The sequence below is a fragment of the Artibeus jamaicensis genome, unplaced genomic scaffold (genome assembly GCF_021234435.1).
Source record: "Artibeus jamaicensis isolate MK-2021 breed Jamaican fruit bat unplaced genomic scaffold, CSHL_Jam_final contig_867, whole genome shotgun sequence".
Classification (NCBI taxonomy): Eukaryota; Metazoa; Chordata; class Mammalia; order Chiroptera; family Phyllostomidae; genus Artibeus; species Artibeus jamaicensis.
In genome coordinates, this window is record NW_026521995.1 from 7375013 (window position 1) to 7401989 (window position 26977).

General features: G+C 32.7%; 2 protein-coding genes across 12 annotated transcripts in view; one reads left to right on the plus strand and one right to left on the minus strand.

The window, feature by feature from the left end:
- Positions 1-3194, plus strand: part of PDSS1 (decaprenyl diphosphate synthase subunit 1) — a 40243-nt gene extending 37049 nt beyond the window's left edge. For both annotated transcript variants that reach the window (XM_037146334.2, XM_037146335.2), the window contains exon 11: positions 2527-3194. In XM_037146334.2, the coding sequence (XP_037002229.2) occupies positions 2527-2667 (141 nt within the window). In that variant the 3' untranslated portion in view covers positions 2668-3194. The remainder of the gene's footprint in view (positions 1-2526) is intronic.
- A 34-nt stretch (positions 3195-3228) lies between these two features.
- The window catches only part of ABI1 (abl interactor 1), a 122116-nt gene continuing 98367 nt past the window's right edge, over positions 3229-26977 (minus strand). For 2 of the 10 annotated variants that reach the window (XM_037146332.2, XM_053654786.1), the window contains exons 4-12: positions 25397-25411; positions 24602-24702; positions 22818-22958; positions 20042-20142; positions 19056-19136; positions 14810-14986; positions 11487-11573; positions 7792-7977; positions 3229-4855 (exon numbers count right to left, since the gene is read on the minus strand). In XM_037146332.2, coding sequence (XP_037002227.2) covers positions 4680-4855; positions 7792-7977; positions 11487-11573; positions 14810-14986; positions 19056-19136; positions 20042-20142; positions 22818-22958; positions 24602-24702; positions 25397-25411 — 1065 coding nt within the window. In that variant the 3' untranslated portion in view covers positions 3229-4679. The remainder of the gene's footprint in view (positions 4856-7791; positions 7978-11486; positions 11574-14809; positions 14987-19055; positions 19137-20041; positions 20143-22817; positions 22959-24601; positions 24703-25396; positions 25412-26977) is intronic. The other 8 variants (XM_053654785.1, XM_037146325.2, XM_037146333.2 and 5 more) reach the window with 8 other exon arrangements.

The following is a 26977-nucleotide window of genomic DNA, read 5'->3' on the forward strand; positions in this document are numbered from 1 at the left end:
GGAAATAAAGCCTCAAAACCTCTGACTGAAAAAAACCTGTGGGGGTTGAAGAGACAAGTGTCTGTTGGAGAGAGCCACAGGGTCCTAAAATGTATACAAACCCACCCACCTGGGAATCAGCACCAGAAGGGCCCAATTTGCTTGTGGGTAGCAGAGGAAGTGACTGAAAGCCGACCAAGAGCCGAGCAAGTGCACTGTTCCTTCCCAGAAACCCCCACCATACAGTGCCACAACACAGCATGTGGGTTGTCTCACCTTGGGAAATACCTAAGGCTCTGCCCCTTACTAGGTAACAGATGCACTGAGACCAAAAAAAGATGTCCCAAATGAAAGACCAGATCAAAGCTCCAGAAAAAATATAGCTAAGCGATGAAGAGACAGCCAACCTATCAGATGCACAGTTCAAAACACTGGTAATCAGAATGCTACAGAAATGGTTGAGTATGGTTGCAAAATAAAGGAAGAAGTAAAGGCTATGAAAAGTGAAATAAAGGAAAATATACAGGGAACCAATAGTGAAGAAAAGGAAACTGAGACTCAAATCAATGGTTTGGAGCAGAAGGAAGAAATAAACATTAAACTGGAACAGAATGAAGAAACAAGAATTCAAAAAATGAAGAGAGGTTTAGGAACCTCCAGGACAACTTCAAACATTCCAACATCCAAATCATAGGGGTACCAGAAGGAGAACAAGAGCAAGAAATGGAAAACTTACTGAAAAAATTCAGAACTTCCCTAATCTATAAAGGAAATATAATTCCAGGAAGCTCAGAGTCCCAAAGAAGTTGGACCCAAGGAAGCAAACACCAAGGCACATCATAATTACATTACCCAATATGAAAGATAAGGAGAGAATCTTAAAAGAAGCAAGAGAAAAAGGAGACAGTTACCTACAAACGAGTTCCCATAAGACTATAAGCTGATTTCTCAAAAGAAATCTTGCAGGCAAGAAGGGGCTGGAAAGAAGTATTCAAAGTCATGAAAGACAGGGACCTATACCCAAGATTACTCTATCCAGCAAAGCTGTCCTTTAGAATACAAGGGCAGATAAAGTGATTCCCAGATAAGGTCAAGTTAAAAGAATTCATCATCACCAAGCCCTTATTATATGAAATGTTAAAGGGATTTGTCTAAGAAAAAGATTAAAAATATGTATAGTAAAATGACCACAACTCACAACTATCAAGCACTGAACCTAAAAATGAACTAAGCAAACAACTGGAACAGGAGGAACAGATTCACAGAAATAGAGATCACATGCAAGGTTATCAGCGAGGAGAGGGACATGGGAGAGAGTAGAAAAAGGTACAGGGAATAAGAAGCATAAATGGTAGGTACAAAACAGACCAGGGAAGGTAAGGAATCATATGAGAAATGGATAAGCCAAAGAACTTAAATGTACAACCCATGGACATGAACTAAGGTGGGGGAATGCTGGTGGGAGTGGGGTACAGGGTGGAGAGGAATAAAGGAGAAAAAAATGGGATAACTATAATAGCATAATCAATACAATATATTTTTTAAAACAAAATAGAAGCACTGGTTTCCTCATCTACTCAAGGTCAGAAGGTGATGCTACATGATGGGAAATGTAATCAATAGAAGACCTAAAGGTGGTAATAGAGGGCAGTGCAAAAGAAGGTTTCCAGTTGTTCATATGGGAAAAATATGATAATTAATAGCAGAAGAATAAACTGGCATACTCACAACTGTAAATCTACTTCTGCCCTACCCTGTATATTCAAATTTGGATCATAGGAGGAAGGCAATAGATAGTAACTAAAATTGGTAACTAAGAAATAAAATACCAATGTGTAAAAAAGGTGGTGCCTTTGGAAAAAGAGAACTTGATTTTCATCATCGGCTCTTCTGTACATTTTAAATATGGATATGTTCTTTTTAAAACTTTCACTTTAGATATTTCTCATTTAAAAATTTATTGCATATGGAAGGAGATCTGACTTGGGGTGGTGAACACACAATACAGTGTATAGACGGTATGTTGTGAAATTGTGCACCTAAAACCCATATAATTTTGTAAACAAGTGTCACACCAATAAATTAAATAAAAAGGGGAAAGTTATTATATACATATTTTTATGTGCATAGAACCTTAAAATTTTTTAATCAAAAATACATTGCTACTTACAGGAACAATTATAAAGGACACATGGACAGTAATGAGAGGGGTGGAAACGGGAGGGAGGTGGGGATCGCTGGGGTGGTGCAGAGGGGTGGGGGGCAGAAAAGTCCTTCAACAGCAATAAAAAATAGATATGTACTCAATATGAATAAGTTAGTTGCTTTCCATGCTAATAGAGTAAAAATTTGTTTTAGTTTGAAAAAAAAGGGCCTAAAAGAAGTAGGCCGAGCAAGCTAGAACCATGAGTTGAAGAGAAAACTTTAGAAACAGTTTGGCTATTAACTAATCTAACCTCAAAAATAGGTTTTAATTCATTGTAATGAATTTAAGAGTTGATCCAGTAGGTAAAATGCATCTGTTCTGTTTTTTTCTGTATCTCATAGAGTGATGGTGTGCAACAGACGACCTACCTCGCCCAGCGGTACTGCCACGAAGCAATAAGAGAGATCAGTAAACTTCGACCATCCCCAGAAAGAGATGCCCTCATACAACTCTCAGAAACTGTACTCACAAGAGATAAATGACAGGCTTTCTATTATTTCTGGCAGCTATTTTACCAGACTGTGCCTAAAGAATTTTGTGGAATATACTTTGCTTTGTGTGCAGATAACCAAAAATCATTTTTAAAAATCATTTCAACCTTAATGATGGGCATTTCTTTTTATTGTTAGTTTTTTTCAGAAAAGTTTTAAAATAATTAAATCATTTCAAACTGTCATTCTAGTCCTGTGAATTCTAATTGAAGTATCTTGATGGTTATATGTGATATTGTTTACACTGTTAATATTCACATGTAAAGCCATTACACAAATAAATAATCAACGTTAAAATTCAAACCGTTCATCTTGTTTTACCATAGGAGTAAATGTGAAAGAACTGTGAAGTCTACATTTTAGACAGAATTAGATTTTAACCATATCCAAAACTTCATATAGGAGAATGGTTTATTATAAAAGACTGTACATAAAATTTAGATGAGTTATATACAAAACTGAAAAAAAATGAAAACAGTAGCTTAGCTGATCACTAATGATACGAAATCATGTTTAAAATTAACAAGGCAAAATGCATATGCAGCAGTCACATTGATTTGATAGCAATGGTCTTTAATTCTCAGAAACAAATGTTGTGCACTAATCTTACCATTTACTATATTGTTGTAAGTCTGTAACACCCAGTACATAACTGTAATTTGAAATCCAAACAATTGCTCAATACACAGAAACCCACAGTTGAGTGCTCTAATATCCTAAGCAATACAGATTTATACACAAAAGAAAATATCCCTCTAAACCTCCCTGATATTAAGACGAGACAGAAAGTGCATGTGTTGCATTCCAATTAAGACAATACAAATCTGTTGGTCATGTATATCGCTGTTCACTGGTTAATATATGACCCACCTTTTCCCCAATTAATTTTTAAAAATTTTATGTTGCTAGTGCCAGGAATGGATTAAATAGTGCCTATTCAAAAACCAATTGCATCTGCTTCTGCAAGTATGTAAAAGATACTTATAATTTCCCTTCACTGAACAGCAGTCCACTGGAAAACTGATAACAGCAATCCTTAAGAATTTTACCTACAGAATGTGTAGACTGTTACACATTTTCTTAGTTCTGAAAAGTTACTTTAGAAAAGCAATTAAAAGTAGATTTACTTGTACATAACCTCAGATTTTAAATCTGCAAAAATCACATTTGATGTTGGAACAGGTTAAGGCTAAAATTTTTTCCAAGTTTATATATTGAGAAAATAGAACCATAATTCTGCAATAAATCAGTATCTTTTATTAATTTTTCTTAAAAGTAAATCAATGAAAGAAAGGACAAAAACCTTTGGTTCACTTATGTATTTATGAATGGAAAAAATTTATAATGCAAATTCACTCATTAGAAAACTCAGGTACAAATGACATTACAGGTAACCCATTTTTTGTTTGTTTTGTTTCACATGGAAACCTTAGGGACTCAATTCATTTCAAGATATCTAAGTACAAGTACTCCCAAGAAAATATTACACAAATTGGAAGCATCTTGGATTTTTAAAGTATATTTCAATACAGAAATTTGTATGCATGCTTTGAACAAATATAGTTATATTTCAAAAATGAGGAAGTCTAAACAAAATGTATGACCAGCACCAGCATTTAAGTTTCTGATTTTAATATTAGTCTGACATAGCATTAGTAACCATGCTGCACTGAAACATGTAATGGTACAATCTGAATCACGATTTGTTAAATATTATATATACCCCACATCCCCAGAATATTTAAGCTGGTCATAAAGTTAACATTGTGTAAGTAAATATATAAGCATAATCAGTTGTGGACAGCATCTTGTATAAATTGCTGTTTAGCAATACACAAACTGCCTCAAAAGATTTATGCTTACAGGTAGACATTCAATTATACCAATAAAACAGCATGTTCTGAAAATATGGGCACATTTTAAAACAATCTTGTTAACCATTTAACAGTCCCACGTTATAACTGAGTATTAATAAGTATCTACTTTAAAAGCAAAAAAAAAAATTAATCAGTATAGTGCATGATTGATTCAACATAGTTCCCAGGAAACAGACCAGTCACTCGGTTGCAGACTCCTTCATACCAGCCATCATCATTCTTCTTTATTACATAAATGATTGCACCCTCCATGAATGATAGCTCATCATCCTTATCTTTTGTATAATCATATATTGCCACAACTATGGAGAAAAAGATTTGAAATAACAAGTGAGTGCACTGTATCTAACATTTAATTGAATTTTAAAATGTAATGACAATTAAATCTATAGTATAACAAAACCAACTATTTTTATGAATAATCTTAACTCTTAACATCACCAGGTAAACTAGAGAAATCAATAGTGCTCTACCAATCTATTTAGGGAAGATCTCTGAATTTTAGGATTTATTAGATAGTTCAATTATTTTGTCCAAATATCTTAAGTGCCACCATGTGCAGAACATCATTTTTCAAAATAACTATTGAGCAAAGCTGCATGGCCAATCAGTAAACCAGCTATCTAATTTGAAAATACACATATCTGGAGATAAACATCATCTACTCACCCAAGAAAAATATTCATGTAATATGGGGTTACATTTAAAATTATGTTATAAAATATTTACATACTTTGAAGGTCAACAGGAGAAATAACTAAGATTTAACTATTTACAATTCTGTAGTACCTGATTATAATCAGAGTTTAAAATACTCTTTGCAGTGTTGTAGAAAGACACTGAAAAATTACTAGTTTTCTAAACTACTAGTTCATGAATTTATCCCTTCATCCTGCCTTTGTAGCATAAGAATTGTGAAATTATATGTAATTTTCTAGTAAATGGAAATGGTATGTGATACGGATTTATTTCATTGATTTGCTTCATGTAGTTTTTCTTTCAACAGAGTTCTTAAGACATTTAAGATGTTCTGGAACTTTTCCCCTATGAAAGATAGCTATTCCCCATAATTATTTGGAACTAGGGAATTATAATAAGAAGAGACCTAAAATATTAATTGATAGCATTTAGTAAATTAAATTTGCTAGAATTTAGTAAAATCATTTGCTAAATTAAAATAGGCAGTCTTTTCCCCCCTTTATATAAAATGCTGTATTAAGTAAACTCAACAAGCCCACTCCCATTTTAACGCTGCAGCGGCAGGATCATAGTATTGTGATTACAAGCTCGACGACATGTAAAGTCATCTTAAAAAATCCTAAAACATAAATAAATAATATTAAATTATTATCCTGCTATTATTTTTGTCTAAAAAAACAAGAGAACTGATTGCTAGACATAGTAAGGAAAATAATACAATAATAAGTCAACTACTAATTATTAATTTGTCAGTTGATACTTGTTATTTCTGGTTTAACTTTGATAACATAATTTCTTTGTATTCAGTCACAATGAATTAATTTTGAGTGTTACAGACTTTTAAACTAATGGTGACAAAGGCCTGACATCCTCAAAGTCTTTCAGCAGAATAAAAATTTTACTTCCTCTTATTCTTGTTTCCACTTACACAGAAGCTGGTAAACATACCAAGCTCAATTAATAATGTTTCAGTTTTCCAAGTCCCCTTTGTAAATGAAACCTCCCCTCCCCCAATGCACATATTCTCTCAGTAACTCTTACTGTTGAGCATCTGACCATTAACAATTTGATATCCATTTTCCTGTCCAGGATTCATAGATGTATATGAGTAAGAATAGTAGAAACCATGTGCCTCGTTAGAAAACTACTAAATATAAGTTTTTGGTTTAGAATAGGGGTCTGCAAACAATGGCCCATGGCCAAATCTAAGTCACTGCTTTTGTAAATAAAGTTTTATTGTAATACAGCCACATCCACTTTTTCATTACTGTCTATGGCTGATTTTGTGCTATTAACAGTGGCGTGGAGCAGTGATGAAAAGACACTACGTGGCTGGCAAAGTTTTAAACATTTCATTTTGCAATATACACAAATACTGAACCATTAGGTTGTACACCTGAGACTAATATGTTATGTCCATTATATCTCGAAAATTTTAAAGTATTTATCTGGCTGTTCTCCCCCTCAAAAAATGTGATGACCCCTCATTTTAAGACTCATCATTTCAAACTGTGAAGATATTTTTTATTCATCCTGAGTTACCAACTGTAATCAGAATAAGAGACTACTCAAGTTTATCATCCTCATAATAACCACAACATATGTGTATTTGAATGTACATGAGAATCTAAATGTAAAGTACAATATTAATGACTTCCCAAACAACATACAGAATATTTACTGTTTAAAAATACAAAAAAGGAAAACAACATATTTACTTTTAGTTACGTATTCAAAACTAGGGCAGGAGAGAACAGGGTAAGTCTCAAGGGTTACTGCTACTTGCTTAAGGTCAGTTAATCCAATACAGCCAATGAAAGGGAATACATTTCAAATGCAATCAAATGTGATCACCTAAATTATAAGCATCTTTCAGAACTCTACACAAATACAGACTTTTAAATAGCACATAACTGTATGAAAAAAGGCAAACGCTCTAAAAACAGGATTTGTTTCCCACCCACTATTTCTTAATAAATAATTATCATGATTGTCAGGCAAGTTAGGTATATTTGGATGTCAGAATTATACATATATGTAACTTCATAAAATAAAAATCTAATGATTACTTTCTCTTTTGTTATATGATCAACTAACTGAAAACCTTAAGTGAGACTTTTTCTCATGATAATCCCCATAGATTTTAAAATATTTAGCTATGAAAGGTTTCTATTTTATTATAAGAGCTTAGAAATCCTGTTTTAAATCTTTACTAATTACATGATGAGTAAATCATTTCGCTCCTTTTTTGTGTCTTAGTTGTTTCATTTATAAAATGCAGACAGAAGCACTGTCTGCAAATCCAGCTAGAAGCACTCTCATCTGAAAAAGCTTATCTAACATTATACTTTTCATTTAGAATATTAAGAATCCTCTCTTTATACTGAAAATGTATAGGAAACAAGGTTTAACTAAACCATCTTGACTGGTAAAATCATTCAAAAGGTTGAGAAACACTAGATTAGATGTTCTTTATAGCTCTAAATCCTGTAATTAGGTTATTTTCCTTTACCCTAATTCAAAGATAATTGTACCTTACCTTTCTCAATATAATTCTTGGGGGCCCAAGCAGGATCCCCATCTGCATACGGATCATTATACTGAACTACTGCAGCCTCCTCATCTTCATAATCCACAGGAGGGGGTGGTGGCGGAGGTGGAGAGTCATCAAAGATGGGAATGTCATCTGGTGGAGGTGGTGGTGGTGGAGTTGGACTATCAGCAACTGAAAAAATCAAATAATTAATTTGAATCAGGAACTAGAGTAAATGGAAATTCATAAAATAATTTAAGAAAGCTCTAATTAATATACAGCATGCACTATAATAAAACATGCAATGATTAGAAATAAAAGCTTGGTGTGTTAAAGCTTCCATTACTCTTAAAAATAATTTCCTATAATAAAATGAGCTAAAAAATGAAAGCATTAGGAAGTACTACAAATTAACAAATGCAGGAGGTTAGGAGACAGTATCTCTTTTTATAAGAATTATAGCAGTAAAGAGGTTTCCTTATTCCAAGACTCAGGTCAGGATAAATGTTACTCTTTAGTTAGCCTAGCTCCTTAAATAAGCCTTATATCACTTTTCTTATTTGGATGACAATAAATATTATAACATTGCACTAAGAGTTTGATAACCATTCATTGTATACATTCACGTTCTTGATTTTAGTTTTTAAAATCTTTAGTTCCCCAGAAATAAGTGTCCAGAGGGTAGATATTTAATTTTATTTGTTTTAATGGAGAAAAAAAGAAAAGTTGGTATTAGGTCTGCTTCTACATATAGGTTTTCTATTCTTCTATGTAAATTTTATGAGAAAATTAAAATTAAAATTCCAAACTAGTAGAAAATCTCAATGAGTATTTTAAAAAATGGTTGTATTCATAATCAACATTTATAATGCAGATATAGCAGGTTAAGATTTTTGTCTTATTGCTAGTAAAATATAAGCACAACATGAGGGCAAGACTATAGCCTAAAGATCCATTCTGAGAATATGTCCACAACAAAGATTTTAAAAATAAAGTATTGTGGTAAGGTAATTAAAACAAACAAATACACATAAAGTAACTTATATCATGCAAAAATAAAAACAACTCATACTTCAATTCTAGATGGTTATGGTATGTGTCTGTGTGTGATTTAAATAATCAAAAGTGTAAATGGCTAGAACTCGGTTCACTGAACTATTATGACACCAGGCAACAAATGCTCCCAACATTAAGCAATTCAAAACTGGAACACAATTAATTCTTAAAGACACACAAAAGTGTCTGATACAAATTAATATGGGAATTACATGTATCTTCAGGGAATAAGTTTAGAATACGAATATACTAACTCAAATGCCAATTTCTAAGGCCTTTTGTATATGACCAAAAGAAGCAGTCATTATCTGTCGTGTAATACAGGTTTTGAAGTTTACTCTACCCTATTTGGAATAATGTGCTGAGAATATAACCAAGGGATCAAGATTTAAAACATCTGCAGATGATGGCCCTGTTTCCACTTCAATTCTGTGAATTTCTATTTTATCCTGCTGAAGAACGCAAAGGCTATTAGAAAACAAGTCCTGTGTGATAATGTTCATTCTGATAGGTTTAAAAATTATTCTTCTATTAAATGTTTGGGTCTATTTTATTTTTGCCCATTAATAACCTTAAAAGCTTTCCATTATTATTGAGAGGAGAAGAAAATGGGTACAAATCCATGCTGACATCAAAGAGCCACAGCTTATGTTCTTAATTTAGATTAATGTGTACATTATGGTTTGCCTTAAATCCCTCAATTGCATTTACGCTTGATTTATGCATAACTTACTAGTTTAATGTTTTCACTCAATTATCTTTATGTCCAACTACTGTGAATCTACATGGCTTATCTTCAAACTATATATACACAGGGGCAGGAGTCTGGTCAATCCAATTATCTATGCATAATACTTTACCTAGCATCCTGTGTTAGTTCAAAAATGCTTTCAGATATCAACCCTAAACATATCTTCAACTGAAATATACTTATTAGTATGTTAACTGTTACATGCATTCATTATCACCAACTTTGAATTGGTGGAACTCAATAGTTAAGCAACTAAATATTTAAGAGAACACAAAATAATTTGTACTTTATATAACATTTAAGACATTGATGATACTGAAGTTTCTCACCATCCTTCCTAACATGCTTTCAAAGAAAACAGATGGCAAATAAAACTGGACATTCTGCAGCACAGAAAGAATAACTGACTGGCTCAAGTTTATGTTTGGTGAAAGGAACTAAACTAGCACCGTGCACCTCGTTAGCAAAAACCAGGCATGTCTTCATGTACATTTAACTCTTGAATTTCTATTTAAATTTACCAAAGAGCTTGTCAATAAGCTCTGGACCAACTAAATGATTATTTTTAAACAGTTTCTAAAAATTCCTGGCTGTAAGGTAGTTCAAAAGGTTTAACTGGTTTAGGTTTTAAACTCTTACAGACTTAAAGACCAACAATTTACCCTTATTCACTTAGTTTTAAAAATAAGATTCACTTATTTTTGTATGTTTAAACACAGAGCTTTCAAACAAATTAGGTTGGTTTACACTCAGAAACTTTAATATTTTGAAACTACAGTGTTCTATAAAAAGTCCATTAAATTATATATTTCTTTCAGGTAGGTACTTTGTCTTAGACCATGTGTATTACTCCCCAAAAGACAACATGTAATACTAAATTAACAAATATTTAACTGGAAGAATGGAGGAAATAGGTCATGCAACACAAGGTCAGCGAAAGCTGAATAGAATTTGCTACAATGTATTCTCCTGAAAGATTGGTTGATCAGGTGGGTTACATATTTGTTCAAACCATTCTGAGATTTATTTGCGTGGTGTGGTCCCAAATAATAAATTGTAGTATTCTTCATTTTGCCAAATTAACATTCGCTATGATCATGTAACTAGGAATACACATCTTCCAGAACCTCAAAGTAATCAGTTAACAATATAAACTCTGTATCCTAATTAAATTTGTATATTTAAAATAACTTTCAAAACTCTCTGATTTTCCTTCACAGAAGTCCTTAAAAAGATGACAGATTTGCATGCACCTGCATGTAGCTAGCCAAAACAAGAAGAGGGCTCTATAATGACCATCACTTATATGGATAGAGAACGTGATATAATTTATTTATTCTTGGAGGTTCATTCTTATTTTAACAATGAATCTTTATGTAGATTAAAAAATTATTCATGCATCCAAATCTGAGGCTACAAAGCTTTTTCAAAAAACTTCTTGCAACTAAAGAAAAAAAAAAAGAAAACCTGTCCCAATTATATAATAAAATTAATCTCACAGTGTAACAATCTATAGCTTGATGAATTTGGGGAAAACTAAACACAAAATGTTTTCTTTCTAATACCCCTAATAATTATTGAAAGCTAGTATTTACCATACAACTTAAATTTTTGTGTTCGATTATCCTTTCCGTAAGAGTCTGCAAAGATCAGATTTCACGTTTTAGATCATGTAAATACCTAAAGTTGCAGTTTTGAAATTTATATAGGTCAGTAATCATGCACAAGAGAAAAAACTGAAGACCGTGCTCTTCAGTTTCAATAACATATCTGCACCTGTTTTCAAGGTAAGATTAGCTTCTCAACAAGAGTAAGGAAAACGATGACTCATCAGCCATGCATGCTATAAGGAGAGAGCCTCTACCCTTTGATAGCTAAGTTTTTCCAAACTTACTGTTTTCCTGCACCCTGGCCACGAAGCCTGTGAGAGGTATCTGTGGAGTCAACTGAGGCATAGGGGGAGGAGGTGGAGCAATAGAAACTGATAGCAACAACAGAGTATGGGGAAGTAAAACAGATAAAGGAAAGAAAAGGAAACAAACAAAAAGCAGAAGTCAGTTACAAGGACCACAAACATAAGTATGCAAAGAACAGTCTGCAAATGAAACAAAACAAAAACAAAACAAAAACCTGCAGAACCTTCAAGTTCATTACACATAAGAAAATCTACAGCTAGTTGTGCTTATTAGCCAGTTGGTTAATTTTATTAAAAAAAATAATAATTTAATCCTAATGTTTTATTGATTGGGGAAGATTTCAATTTACCCTCACATTGACTTTCATGCAATGAAAATTTCAAATTCTAAGGCTTACAAAAATAGTTAACAGTGAAATACTGATAGAGGTTTCTAGGATACCGTATCTTTACCATATTTCTATAACCTAACAGGGTGGTCTACCATTAGGGTAATGTTATAAGTTAGAACCCAAATAAATACTGATAAAACAAATATGTTATGCAGTAGCTATTGTTCCATATAAATAACTACATTCTCACAGGTTTCCTTTAAGAACAGTTCTTACCTTACATATATACACAAACACACATACATAAAAATTTACACACACAGCTTTCCAGGAAAAAACCCTTGTTCATAAAACAAGGTTATTATTACTCTTTAAATTGAGAATTTTAAAGACAGCACTCCTAAATTTACTAGGAAATAGGAGCGCTCCACATATCATGTTAGGTGTTTGTGAGTTTTAGGGAGTAAGGTATCTCAAAAGTTACCTTCTTTCTTTTTATCACTGTTCTGATAAAGGAAACCTGATTTAACAATAGTTTAAAATATGTAATTACTTGCATTTAAGTAATTTCTACCACTGAGTAGCTAGAAACATATTTCAACTTCTTTGTGTAGAGGACATTATTTATAAGAAATATCAAATGCTCACATGTGCAGAAAATGTATTGAAAAACTGTTAATAAACTAAAAGTAAATATATATGCTTACCACTCTGTTCATTTTAACAAGACAGTAACTGCCAAAGATTGCTCAATAGAGTCAATTGGGAATGGATCGCAAAATCCAGTTTACTAGTAATCACACAATGTTAACAACACTAAACTGATGGAGAAACAATTTATTGGTTCCCAAGATTGGTGTAATTGAAGGATTGCTTCAATTAATCTAATTTTAAAATTTTGTGGGTAAGCATAAAAATTTAGAGGTTCAGTGTTCAAAGACTCAATAATTTAAAGGAATTAATTCATTGTATGTCTAAAAACAGCATTCACTTCACTATGACACTGGTCTTTGTTCATTCTGATACTTTGTATATAGACAGCTTTTTAAAATGCTACAGTTTTTCATTTTAAAAATCTCCCACAAACATGAAAAAATTTTTCTAGAAACACCACTTAGTAACTAGCCATGCTGGTTAGTAAGTAAAGAAAAAGTAAAGCTTTGCTGTAAAGATACTCATCTTTATCACCACCACATTTAGACAGAAAAGGAAATATGCACATCAAAACACTAAAAACATTTACATACTATTACAACACCAACAGTAACTCAGATTGAAGGCAATTAATTTGACAACATATAATAGTATGTTTGAAAATCTTGAAACTAAACTTGCTTTACAATATCCAAAAGAGACATTCAGTAATGAAAATGTCTTGTCTGTCAATAATCAACCCACCCAAGTACTGTTCAAATATAATTACACAATCATGGATTAGGTGAAGAGTCACCAAAAATCTTATTTGCAGAGTAAATTAAATGTCCAAGTGAAGAAAAGAAAAAAATAAACATAAAGATGGGGTCTAAAAATGTAGCATAATATGAAAAAAGTTCATAAAACTAATAAGCAGATAATCTGTGGAACAGTATGACCCTAGCTACTTTTCACTACCAAAGGAGACCAGGAAAAATGTAAGGTAAGATCCTACCTGGTAAAGTCTGTTTGGATGAACCATTTTAGTCTAGAAAAAGGTTGTATAATTTGGGGGATTATTTGTGAATTCTAACATTTCTGCTAAAGTGGTTTTCAAGCCTTAGAAGGTTTTTCTTTTTTGCCACAATACAATTAATCTTTAACTCTAGAATTTAAACAAAAAAAAAATCTTTCCCATCGCTGTGCTTTAAAATACATGTCCAGAACATGTATTATAAATAAAAAAGAACTTAAACCAACTTCTTACGTAAACATCGAGTATTCAGGGTTTTTCTTTCTTTTAATGCTTTATTTTTAAATTACAATTAACATATGAATATGGTATTATATTAGTTTTAGGTTTACAACCCCACGATAACTTACGAAGTGGTCACCCCGATAAATCTAGTAACCATCTGACACCATGTACAGTTATTACAATATTACTGACTATATTCCCTATTCTGTACTATTTTATATCACCATGACTATTTTGTAACTACCAATTTTATTCAGTGTTTTTAAAGTCAACTAATAAAACATGCATCTCTAGAAAGTAGGCACAAAAGCTCTGTGAGGAAAGTGTGTTTCAGTCTAGTCCCAGTGATCACCCTGTAAGCCAGTAACAAACACTGGAAAATGAACTCATTTCAGATCTGTTTATCTGTTGTTCCTTTTTGGGTTAAGCATCTTGATATGGAAGGTGAAATTAATGACTACCACAAGCAATTCAAATTTCCAAACATTATATGCCCAAACTATTTTTCTAGTCTTAATAGCTTTTAAACATCAGTTGCAGTTAGTGTTGAGATGTGCAATTTGAGGTGAACAAGAAGAAATTTTAAAAAATTCTCCCCACTGTTATAATTATTCAGAGACAGAATAAGCAAACAACACTAACTTTTTTAATGATTCTGAACTCATTTCAGTATAGGTTAACAAGCTTAAAAAGTGATAGCCAGCAATTTTATGTTACTTTAAAGAAAAACATTCAAAGGTGCTTAAAATTTTACTGTTATTGAACAGCCTCAAACATGCCAATAAAAATTAATTCAGTTTAATTAATTTCAGTGTTTTTTCTTTTCTAGTTCTATTTAGAATAAAAAATATCTTATTTAAAGTATTAAATTTTAGTAAGTACACTAAACTTAAATTACCTGAAAGTGATAAGCAATTATTTTTAATACAGTATGATTCAAGAAACAACTTCTTAAAGCAAAAATAGATATCAAATAGCATGGTTTCAATTGTTGTCTATCACTGGCAAAAATAAGTTTCAAATAATTTCCTTCAAAAGGAGCTCCACTGATGCTGTATGCCTGCAAAGCACAAGCTTACTTGAATTCTGAGAATAAAGTGGACCTCCATTAACATGAGGCTGAGCGGAAAACTGAGCAGTCACAGAGGGAGTTCGTCTGTATCCACCAGAAGATGTCGAGGAAGTGGTAGAGTTGTGCCGAGAAATCTGCCTGGTCATTGTGCCATACTGGGAACCAGGAGCTGAGCCCGGAGCCGCTGAAAAGCATTAGTCAAAGGCAACCAACAAAGAATTTGAGCACAGTATATCACCTCTGACAGGAGAACGAAGAGAGGGGGACTCTCAGTCAGAAATATTTATTATTTTTAAAGCCCACAGCACAAAATAAAGAGAAAAGCAAAGAATACAAAGAGAAAAATACAAATATCTCTATCTCTGAAATTACAAACAGAAGGAAAAACAGATACTGTGTGGAAATCTGCAAAAATAACCTTCTCAAGACTTTTAATTTTAACAAAATCCCAAGTACTTTGCTAGTATTATATATAAATTTTTCTGTATCACTTTAGAATACATAGCTTTGATACGTAAATTATGTCTCTCCAACAAAATAAGTTCCGAAAGATAGTCTGAAGTGAAAAGCATCAGTTTTTAAATGTGAATATATTAATATCTGGTTTACAAACTTCTTCCTTTCCACTGCCAAATCTTCAGAAGCACAATATAAGAATCTATCCAGCCCTGGCCAGGTGGCTCAGTTGGTTGGGGCACCGTCCCACACACCAAAAGGTTGCAGGTTCAATTCCCAGTCAGGGAATATACCTAGGTTGCAGGCTCAATCCTCAGAGCACATACAGGAGGCAACCAATTGATGTTTCTCTCTCTTTCTCCCTCTCTCTCTACAAATCAATGAACATATCTTAGGGTGAGAATTAAAAAAAAAAACTATCCAGCCAAATCCAGGTTAAATGATAAATTTTAAACATCTAAACATATTTTCCATATATTGTACTATATTTATTTGAATGTTTACTGTATTAGCAGTTATCAATACATATAATAGTAGAATCATTTTTAAGTACAACTTCTAGTTTCAAAGCTCTTACATATAATGTCAGACTTCTTGTGTATCTGCAAGCTTTAAGAATAACATATACTTTTCCGTATCACTTAAATTTCTGTACTAACAAAACTGGAAAAAATTTTAGATTCTGTAAAATATGGACATTTTAAGGTAGCTTCGTGGGAAAAAATCCATTCTCTTTCTCCATACCTTAAGGCTTTCTTTCCATACTATACTCAAAGCAATCTTTTAAAAAAATTATCATGCATACCTACACTGTCTAAAGTATTAATAACACAAAATTTTATTCAATGTCATCTTCATCAACATTTTGGAAATTTAATACTAAAAAGGTTAATAAAGTTCAAAGCCTCTAAAGTTAATTATACTTTCCAAAGGTTACTTTGGGATTAATAATATCATCTATGCCCAATTCAAACATGTAACCATGACTCAGTAACAAGACAGCATCCTAGTTTATTTTCATTCAAGTTGTCTGATTTAACCTCCCCTAGAGGTCATAAAAGTTGTTAGATAAAACCGTACAGCAGAGGTTGTTCATTAAAAGAAGTGCTAATAGTTAACATTTTGGAGCTCCCGAGCCATAGGCAGTCACTATTTGAATCATCCACATGCTTACTTTCTAAATAAAAAGACATTTTAAAAATAATAGTCTATTCAAAAGTTTTCATGAATAACTTTGGACAGCTAGGTTTTCTAAAAAGCTAAAGTAACCCTATAACCATTTTAAATACAAATCTCTCTAAAATGACTTTTATATATTTCTCTGGCCTGTATAAAAAGTATATAAAATCCAAATTATTCTTCTTGGTGATTTAAAATCCAAAATTAACTATTCAGAAGTTCCAAGTTATGTCTATTTTAGAATTTGTTTTAATATTTTATAAAATAAATAATACCGAAGGATATATAATCGATATATATTTTATATATTATATATTATACATATACATGTATGCATATGGTTATATGCTAATATACAATGATATGTAATGACTGCATATAATTTATGTAAATATATATAATTTTTAAAAAATAAGATAAATTTCCTGCTGCAAGAGATAAAATACTACCAGTATCACTGAAGTTTCCTGTAAGTCCCTTTCTGGATCCCAAACTCTAAAAGGTAAGTGTTAAACATTCTTTCTTTACTATATATAGCTTTTTAAAAAAAATTACAGATATATAATCTTAAATACAGAGATTTGCAAATTTATAAATATTTATGATAAAATTATTATGTTCTGTTAGCTTCCTATTTCTTTTGCTATTACTTTTTTAAGATTCATCCATGTTCATAAGCACATCAATATATCATTCACTTTTGTTGCTATATTTACATATAAACATATCACAATTTATCCATTCTACTATCAGACATTTCAGTTACATCCAGAATTTTGCTATTATTAATACTACTACTCTGAATGTTCCTAAATACGACCTTTTCTAGAACAGTAGTTCTCAGACTTCAGTGTTGATCAGAACTTCCCCTGGAGAGGTGGTGGTAATACAGACTGCTGGGCTCCAGTCCTCAAGAGTTTCTGACTAAGTCTAGAATGGGACCTGAGAATTCACATTTCTAACTATTTTCTCTACCATGGTGACAATCTTGTTCTGGGTGAGGGGGGGATCATATTCTAAAGGCTACTGCTCTAGGTCACTTTTAAACATAATGTTCTTAAGGTTCACTCTTTAAAATTAAAGAATGTCTAAAAGCTTTTGTTGAGGTAGGTTATAATAATAAGTAATAGAAATTAAAACTGATATAGCTTTAAAACACACAAATACTCAAATATACATTCCATTAGCTGTCAAAGCAATGATTTCATCATATATCATACAGCCTCTGGAAAATTCTACAGTACAAGGATGAGAATGAAAAAGGCAAATAAACCTCAGAAACTCCATGAAAGGATACTGGCAACCCTTAGAAGTCCCATAACCATATTTTCAGAACCAGTACTCTAGAATAAATATCTAGAAATGAAATGGATACATCTAAGGTAGAAACCCATTCAACTTGACTAGCTAACAAATTATTTCCAAAGTGAGTATATCAACTAATAAACTCCAACCAGTATGTACCTTATTCTGCCATGTATAATACACATCAATGTTTTAGTGGGCATTATACACAGATAATAGCCACTATTATACCCCTGGTATACACTCATTATACCCACATATAATTTGCATCCTTATTTTTCCCTCAAAAATTGGGCCAAAAATGTGGCATTATACATGGCAAAATACTGTACTTTCTTGTTACTACACCACCATCAACAACATCTGGTACTAGGAGACTTCTTTATTTTTAACTATTTGTTGGGTGAAAAATAGTATGTTATTTTGGTTTTAATTTCCATTTTCCTGATTATCAATTAGGTTGAGGGAATTTTTTTTCACACAGGCACTCTGTCAACAATTTCTATTATTAGGGTCTTTTAACTACCTCCTTTTCCCCTTTTCCTTTGAGTATAAGTGAAAATGTTATGAAAAGATGTTGCTAATGTCGTAAGATGGCTTTATTTCACACTAATGAAACCCAGCTCTCATTATTTGAAACAACTCATTATCCATTTCTATTCAGTTATTGATATTGTATATTTCTAGGCGGAATGGTTTTTTTTTATATGGAGTCTGTATTTGGTCTGTATTTGGAATTCCTTATATGCTCAATTAAGTCACCCTCAACTTGGGTAAAATTTAAATGTATTTTACTGAAAAATATGTTTCAACGCATCTTCAGATGCCCTAAGTACTGGGCTATATCAGTTTTTCAAATTGTGACCCACAGGAAAGCCTCAAAGCACCCCACACCACACATCACTGTCCTTTCCATGTTTCCCCTCCTGTCCCCCACCTCCACTCTAATACTTTGACTGTTGTATATACCAGGGAGTTCCAAATCAACTTTCATTTTTTAAAAAGGTTACTAATTAAAAAAATTTTTTGAACAATCACTGCTATAATTTTCCTAGAAAAATCTAAACAAATACAAATCACATTAAATTGGTCACAAATTAAGCACAGAAACATTTCATATTACAGAAAAAGTTGTATTTGTTTTCTGTGTAACTTCAGAGGCCTTTCACCAGAAGAAATTAGTGTAAATTAGATTTAACACTTTGTATTATCGCTGACAACCTAATAACTATAAAAGCTAGCAGTCTAACAGAGGAGTTTATTATAAATTATGCAAAGTAAGTTAAATCACTCCAATGGTTATGCAATCTCACCTATCACAGTGTTCCCTGGGAGAAGTGGTGGAAGAGGTGGTGCTGGTGGAGCTCCAGAAGGAGGAGGGACAGAAATGTTTTCTAATAAAATAGTTTATAATTCAGGTCAGAGTGCAAGAAAGAGAACTAAACATTCTGAAACAGTAAGAAAGTACAATGTTTTGGAAAGAAGGAAAAAAAAAAAGAGAAAGAGACAGCCATATGTAAAGCATGTTCAAATACATAAGAATTTTACTAGGTAAAGAGGTCACTGAATTCACATCTACATTGACTATGAAATATGCCTGTTTTTGTGAGTAGCTTTTTCTCTTTTCAACAACATCCTTGAGAAGTTAAACCATTCCCTATCAGTACTGATTGTCATTCTTGTTTTTAACACTACAAAGTCTTCATTTCATTTACGAAGAATCGAGGGACTCATTTAATGCTCTACAATGATTTCTTAAATTTTTATATAATCTAATATGTAAAAGGACTTTCCCTTTATAACCCCATTTAATACTCATGGTATTTTACTGAAATAAGTATTGAATATCGTACATAAATATAGTAAAGTCACAGAACAAACTAACACAAGTTGAGATACTAGCCTACAAGGTAACATCAGAACTCAGTAATACATAATTCACCTTATAGACACTAATTCTTTAGTTGCAGTATCAACAATATTAGTTTGCTCTTAAAATAATAAACATAATTCTTGACTATGCCCAAGACAAATATTTCTAAAGCAAAATGGCCAAAAGGTTACTTGATAAAGCTATTCAATGTTTCATCTGTAAGGAGAAATAGCTGGTTTAAAAAATAAACAGACTATGTGAATACCAACCTGAAAATGTTTTTAAATTTGGTGTTGGTGTTTGTGTTCTAGCAACAATCACATAAATTTAATAAGTAATTTTATTTAATAGCTAAATTATTTCAGGCTTCCATAATCAAACTCATAAATACTACCGCATATTAAAATAGACTGATAAATAATATACCTGGTCCAATAGTGGGTGGTGAAGGTGTAGGCACGGCAATGGGAATGCCAATACTGCTGCTTCCACTATTTTCTCGACTTCCACTTCCCCCACTACTTCCACTGCAAAGAAAAGAAAAAAATGTTTGAAAAGCAATTCTAGTGATTTATCCAAAAAAATTAATCAACTCAAAACCACTAACCATTCCCTTTAATGATATATATACAAAGAAATTTTTAAAACTGTTAAATGCAAATTTTAATCCTAATACTTGAGGTGGTTCTGTGTTTCTCATTCTACACATCTATTCGAAACCAATAAATCTTAACATAACACCCAGAACTATCAGAAGAGATTACCCTATTAAGAAATGAATAACCTTAATAACCTAAGAAATAATGATTTATTTAAAACCTGCTATGAACAGCAGTGAATAAGGCAGACAAGAGCCATGTTGTCATGGAGCTTACAGCTGAGAATGGGAACATAAGACATTAAAAAACAAAAGAAAATGGACAAGATGGTATAAAAGTTAAATACGAGGTAACCAGTTTTAGTCTGGAATTGGTATAAAAACCTCCACTCATCTCAAAGGCTGGTGATAAAACAGGAAATTTTCTGGAAAATGAGCAAAATAATAACAAAAAAGCAGTAGTGAAGTTTCAGTGCAAGGCATTCTAGAATAGTCACTCATTACTGTTAAACTTTAATCCCCTACTATTTGAATTACTATGGATTTCCTATCCCTTAGGTATAAGACCTCACACTATACAGTTGTGCTTAGTAAGTAATGTGTACATGTTGTACATCTATGTAAATGTACATGTGTGCATGTATAGCCTTAGTTTTCATATATATGCTAAAATCAGTATTATTCGCTTAACAGGATCAGAAAAAACACAACAGAGCAAAGACTTGCACTGCCTAGATAAAATTTTTTCTCCAATGTGATCATTCTATAATTACATTGCCATATGTTAATGAAAGAAATAGAGAAAGCTGTTTACATTCCAAAAAATAGCTTCAGTGTACAGGCCTCCCTTAACTCCTTCAAGACAGGTGCTCTTGCTTTGTGCCACCAATACATAACAGACATGAATATTTCTGTACTTATTATCCTCTTCTACAATTACTGGCTTTTCTCTAACTTGGGCATTGGCAAATTATAGCACAAGAGAAATCTGACTCATGATCTGCTTTTTTATGACCTATAAGCTAAGAATATTTTTTGGATTTTTAAGTAGTTGAAAAAATCAAGAGGAATAATATTTTATGACAAATTAAAATTATATAAAAGTCAAATTTCACTACCATAAATAAAATATTATTCAATTAGCCCTCGCTGGTGTGGCTCAGCAACAGCCTGCAAACCAAAAGGTCGCAGGTTCAATTCCCAGGGGTTGTGGGCCAGGTTCCCCAGTAGGGGGAGTGCAAGAGGCAACCAATTGATGTATCTCTTGCATATTGATCTTTCTCTCTTTATCTTTCTCCCTTCCTTCCACTCTAAGTAAATAAATAAAACCTTAAAAAAATTACTCATTCATTTAGTTATTGTCGGTAGCTGCATTTATGCTATGATGGGAAACTGAACAATTGCGACACAGACCACATGGCCCACAAACCTTAAAATATTGACAATGTAGCCCTTTATACAAGTTTGTTGATCTGTGTTCTAACAAAATGAGCTTCTGAAAAAAAGAACTGTATCTTACTGGTATATCCCTAGTATCTAATTAAACAACTCTTAATAATTAGTCAATGCATATAATTAAACTAAAGAGAAAAATCATGCTTTAATGCAGTAATTCAGTAACAAACATTAAAAAAAAGACCATTTGGTCCTCACAGAACTGTAGATATCAATATAAGAATTTAATTACTAACAGCAGCAACAACAACAAATACGAACTACATAGCATCTAAGAGCCTGATACCCTATTTAGTTGAAACCCCAAAAATAATTCTGCTCAGTTCCAACTCTAATATACCAACCCAAAAGTCAAGGTAAGGAGAGGTTCTTACTCAATTTATTAAGTGAGGTACAATTGAAGAAAAACAAATTAAATTATACAATAAATTTGTATAATTTCATAAACAGACCCCAAAATGGAGTGGCTACTATTGTGGGAAGAGGATACAGGTAACAATTGGGAAAGGGCCTGAGGGAGACTTACGGGTGTGATGGTAATGTTTCATTTTCTGACCTGGGTAACGGTTATATGAGTGTGTTCCATTGGTATTAGTCCATTAAGTCATGTACTTAATAAAGTGTATACTTTTCTAAATGTATGTTATGTTCCACCACCAAGTTTCTAAAAATCTACCGGGTAACTGATTTCTAGAACTTCTAAAGACAATTTATACAATAATATATTCTAGAGTATATCAAATCTCTTTAATTAATTCTTCCTCAGATCTAAGCTAGGTCTTCTTTCTTTCAACCTCTTAAAAATTTAAATCATGTTGTATAATTTCTGATATTTAACATCTTATCCAAAAATTTTTAAGAGTAGTTACCTTGATCTTTAAAGACTGTCTCAAAAAACATTCTTGAGCCTATATCCAAATATACATCTCTGCCTCTGACAAAAGGAAGAAACAGTAGCCATCTGCTTATAGTATAAGTTATATTTAAAAATCTAAAAATCAGAAACTTTAACAGAAACATATGCAATATTATTACCCCAACTTTTACACACTGCGTGAACATTACAGTACTTTACTTAGCAACAGTATAGTCTGTGTACAGTTAGTAACCCCACTCTCAAATGTTCAAAGACTCAACTTGAATGATTACCTGTGTGTCCTTGGTCTCTGATTTAAAGAAGCTGTCCTGCCTGGGCTATGCTGACTTCCAAGTCTAGCAGGACTTGTCATGTAGTCATTAGGAACTGTTGGGGGTTTAACAGGTTCCAGGGTTTTGTAAGGAGTATTCCGTCTAAAGAAGCATTAGAGAAAGGAATAATGAATAAGAAAGATAAAATGGCATTGCCGCCCCAAATTTGTGATTGTCCCTTTGTAACCAACTACAAGTTTAAAAAGAATAATATAAAGTTTACAACTATTCTTAGATGGAGTACATGAATTTTCTTACTTTATGCAAATACTAAAATTTGTTACCTTTTCTGAGGAAAAGTATAGAAAAGGTAATTTAAAAGTTCTACCCTATTTCTGTCCTGACTAGTATGGCTCAGTGGATTAAGCGCCACCCTGAGAATCAAAAGATTACTGGTTCGATTCCTGGTAAGGGCACATGCCTGGACTGCAGGCCAGGTCCCCAGTTAGGGACGTTCAAGAGACAACAGAGCAAAGTTTCTCTCACACATTGATGCTTCTCTCCAACTCCTTCTCCCTCCCTTCCCCTCTCTCTGAAAATGAAGAAATAATTTTCAAAAATAAAGTTCTAACCCTATTTCTAAAATTAATGGTTATAATTTTTGAAATACTCAGTAATATCAAACTCCCAGCTCAGTCACCCACAAGCCACTGTCCTATTATCCATTAGGGAAACTAAATATCTCCTCTGCAATTTCCTGCTGCCTCAATATGGAAATATATGGACAACGGGCAAGTACAATACATGCTGATCCTAGATGTAATGCTCAATGATCCTAGATGTAATGCTTAATTTCTCAATAAATGATTTTAATTTTTATATTTAATACTTTCATATGTTTTTACAGGGGCAAGGGGCTTATAAAATGAAAAGAAACCCAGTCAGGGCACATGCCTGGGTTGCAGGCCAGTTCCCAGCAGGGGACACACGAGACGCAACCATACATTAATATTTCTCTCCCTCTCTCCCTTTCCCCTCTAAAGATAAATAAAATCTTTTTTAAAAAAGAGAAAAATTAAGTGTATAAAAAAAGTTTACTGTTGATCCCTATTACTATAAAATAATGAATCCCCAGCCCTCCACTAGAAAAAGCTCTAATATATTATTCCTATGTTAAGGTGAACAATCTTTCAGAAATGGCTTGCCAATTATTCAGTATTTTTATTGCTTTCAGAACTGAGAAGGAAGAAGCCAACTGTTATCTTTCTTGCTTCTCCAACTGGCCTTCCCACAAAGCTACTCAAGTATGAAGGGCCCTAAGATTATAAGCACAAGCACAGTTAGAAGTATTCTAGGTAAAGAACCCCTAAGTCTTAGATAGAATGTATTAGGGGAAACAGAAAAGTTGCAGGTTACCAAGCCAAACTACACAAAACAGACCACTTACTCAAAGTTCTCCAATATAAATATTGTAAATACATGTGAAAGCACCACAGAATACACTGGTAATTTCAGTTGAAATAAATAATTTTGTATTTTTTAATGAATTAAAAGATAAATAGTGCTCTTTTCTACCTACACAAAGAATGTCTAGTACAGACTCCTATAGAGAATACTGAAAAACAAGTAGATGCATTTCAGATTCTGTTAAAAAAGAAAAGAAAAAAAAAGAAACAAAATGAACTATAAAAGCTAGTTTCATACTGAGTAGGTGCCATAGCAAGAATCCATACATTTACCTAAACACAGAAACATCTCTTCCTTTAGCATATGAATTTTCTTGTAAAATGTACTTGAATGCTTACCCCAATGTTCCCCGGCCTGACATGGGAGGACTTGGTGGTTTCTGAGTAGGAGGATTTGTTCTTGACAGTGTGCCAGTTCTTGCAGGCTGATTATTCCCATGCTAAAATGCACACAAAAAAACAGCTTTTATTTTTATACCAAATTGTTCTCTTGTGTTTTGACACCATGTATTATTGTTTTTTTAATATCAGGAAGTGAAGTAAGGATTCCCAGACAGTGTTTACAACAGACTTTGCTTCTACATTTTAAAAGTTAAGAATCCTTTTGCACTTGGCTTTTCTAATTCATTCTAGTTTATGACAAAATACAGGTTTTACATATTATTTTATTATTAAATGTTCACTGAGATAAAATGTATCTCTATCCAAACAGTAAGTTTCCCAAAATTTTTGAATTGTGTACATGAATATAAACTCCAGATCTCAATGTCAACTTGCTAAAATATTAACCTGAAAAATATCTTTATCCTAGTAACAAAGTCATATGTGACATCTGGGAACCCTCCTAACTGTAAGTCGATAAAAGCAAGGCAACTATCAGAAAATAAGCAAAGCAATAAATGTTAGCAAAATTAATGTTCCTATATAAATGCAGATGTCAATATATCTTTGATATATTAACACATCCAAGCTAAATGTAGCTGATTTGTACTGAGTTTGAGTATATTTAATCTATATAAATCCTATGGGGAAAAAGCAGACAGACATAAGAAGAGTTTCAAATTTTAGTGGTTCTGCAGCCTCTATCAACATAGAGGTAAAACTGTGGATCAAATGATAAGTAGTATCTCTTACCTTGGCTTTTAGCCACTTTACGTTGGCAAAAAAAAAAAGGGGGGGAAAGTAGAAATTAATTCTAAATACCTTATATCTAATAGGACAGGTTTATATTTACAGTTACTCAATTCATGTTAATAAGCTTTTACTTAGATATTACTCCAAATATTTTGTAAAGAAAATGATATCCATAATCGACTGGGAAATATTCACATGTATCATATTTTTCAAAACAATATATTCATAAAGAAATAACCATTTATTTATGCCAATCTCACGCAGGCCCAATCATTTCTTTATTCTGTAGTTACCTATGGAACTAATCCAACTGAATCACAGATGATAAACTTTGATTTAAAAACAAATGCTGATAAAAGCCTTCCCATCAAATTAGGAATTAGAACAGGTAGAGTGGAAATGGGAAAGCAAAATCCAGTTTGAGTCTACACTATATCATCATACAATTAAGGAAGTGATTCTTTGAACAATCAGGTGATAGGAGATAAAAATTTGATGAAAGGGTAGGAATTATCCTAGAAAATTCAGAAAAGATTTTTCTTAAAAAGTATTAAGTGGGGACTTTAAAGGCGGTGGTAAAGTAGGTGGATCTTACATTTACAATCACCAGAATAACCACCTAAGACTAGCTAAAGAGGAGTCTTATTACCAAGGATTTACAGAAGAAGCCACAAAGAAACTGCATCTGCACTGCAGCTCACACACCATGGTTGGACTTGAGCCTCACTGTCAGCCAGCCTGAGAATCAATCCCACCCATGGACAGACAAGAGCAATCAAGGCTCAATTAAACAGGAGGCCCCAAATAACCCACACAAGGGACATTCCTACACTACCCAGCTTAGGAGATCAGGGAGACTACACCACTGGGTCCCACAGGATACCTACTACATGAGGCCACCTCACAAACACTGGGAGTCATTGCAGATTTATCTAATACATAAAAACAAACACAAAGAGGCAACCAAAATCAGAAGACAAAGAAACAAGCCTCAAATGAAAGAACAGGAGAAATCTCCAGAAAAAGAGCTAAATGAGATGGAGGCAAACAATTTCTCAGATATGGATTTCAAAGTAATGGTTATAAGAATGCTTAAGGAATTTAGAACTAAAAGAGCACGAAAAAGGACATAGAAACCATGGGTAAAAAAACTAGTGGAATATGAAGAATACCATATCTAACATCAAAAATATACTGGAAGGTAAATGATAATAGAAAAAATATAATTAAATAAAAAGAATACACTGAAAGGAATAAAAAGTAGGGTGGATGAAGCAGAGGATCAAATCAGCGACTGGAAGACAAAGTAGAAAAAAAACCCACCCAATCAGAGCACCAAAAAGAAAAAAAAATTTTAATGAGGAAAGTTTAAGGAATCTTGGGAAAACATGAAGGGTATAAATATCCACATCATAGGGGTACCAAAAGAAGAAAATTGAGAACCTAAATAGAAGAAATAATGAAAACTCCCCTAACCCGATGAAGAAAAAGTCCAATAAGACCAGGAAGCATAGATAACCTAACAAGATTAACCCGCAGAGGCCCACACAAAGACACATCATAACAAAAAATGGCAAAAAT